We start from the raw sequence: 1,338 nt of genomic DNA, 5'->3' as shown, positions 1-1,338 counted from the left end.
TATATATATATATATATATATATATATATATATATATGTATATGTGTGTGTATGTTTGTGTGTCTGTGTTTGTCCCCCCGCCCTCCCAGCATCGCTTGACAACCGATGCTGGTGCGTTTAGGTCCCCGTAACTTAGTGGTTTGGCAAAAGAGACCGATAGAATAAGTACTAGGCTTACAAAGAATAAGTCCTGGGGTCGATTTGCTCGACTAAAGGCGGTGCTCCAGCATGGCCACAGTCAAATGATTGAAACAAGTAAAAGAGAGTAAATAAAATTTCTAATAATATTTAATTATAAAAATATGATACTTTAAATATCAAATGGCTATGAGGATCAATCTGAGTGAAATAGGTAACAAAGGGGTCCATTGATAGGAAATGGTTGTGAACCACTGATCCAGATGGATGGACTATGATATAGAAGGAGCTAATAAAGCACTCTGATACTTTACTAAAACTATATAAACAAGTGAAACCACTGCCACCACCAACATCAACAGCATTTTGCATCAGTCTTTCCATTACTGAATTGGATCAGATGAGTTGGGTCACTCACTGTGTTCTGTGTCATCAGCTACTCACAGCAACATAGAAAGACCAGCCAGCTTTGTAGTTGTGTATGTTTTGATAGTGTGGACTGGGTGAATTTTGTCATGCTACTGGGCATAGAGAAGCTGTCACATGTAGAATGGACGAGAGTCTCCATCTACGCTGTATCAGTGCTTATTCAGGGTAACCATCCTCCTAAATGGGTAGCCTATGATGTGGCTTGCAAAGTCAGTTTTGCTGGTATGTTCTATTTGAGCTTTTATTTTTTTGGCAAATTTCTGTGGCTGAGCCCCCTTCCTATTCATAGCCATTTGAAAATGAGGTAAAGGTAAAAAAAGAAGTCCACAAACCTTGACACATCCTTTTGAAATCAACAGCAAACTAGCATCAACGAATCTTTCAAAGAGATCAGTAATGATACTCTTGTAGGTAGCATCCAATGTCGGGGGTAGAGAGTTTAGCCAAGATAATAGCAGAGGACGCCAGCCAAGGGACAGGGGTTCCATGTAAATCATACCACAACGAGAGACCTGGAAAACAATGAATGGTTGCCTTAAGTATTGTTAATATATCTAAGAAATAAGGTGGTGAGCTGGCAGAGCCATTAGCATACTGGTCATTACGTTCTGAGTTCAACTCTGACTTCCACCCTTTCAGGGTTGATAAAATAAGTACCATTTGAACACTGGGGTCAATTTAATCAACTAAGCCCCTTCCCCAAACCTGCTGGCCTTGTGCCAAAATTTTAAACCAATATATATATATATATATATATATATATATATATAT

At 38.7% G+C, this 1,338-nt stretch overlaps 1 protein-coding gene across 1 annotated transcript in view; it reads right to left on the bottom strand.

The window, feature by feature from the left end:
- Positions 1 to 1,338, bottom strand: part of LOC106883981 (dynein axonemal heavy chain 7) — a 137,291-nt gene that overhangs the window by 73,259 nt on the left and 62,694 nt on the right. Inside the window, exon 33 of the mRNA XM_052971243.1 lies at positions 900 to 1,079. Within this exon, the coding sequence (XP_052827203.1) occupies positions 900 to 1,079 (180 nt within the window). The remainder of the gene's footprint in view (positions 1 to 899; positions 1,080 to 1,338) is intronic.

Source organism: Octopus bimaculoides, chromosome 10 (assembly GCF_001194135.2).
Source record: "Octopus bimaculoides isolate UCB-OBI-ISO-001 chromosome 10, ASM119413v2, whole genome shotgun sequence".
NCBI lineage: Eukaryota > Metazoa > Mollusca > Cephalopoda > Octopoda > Octopodidae > Octopus > Octopus bimaculoides.
The sequence above is the reverse complement of the archived record's forward strand: the minus strand, read 5'-3'. Positions and strand labels throughout refer to the sequence as shown.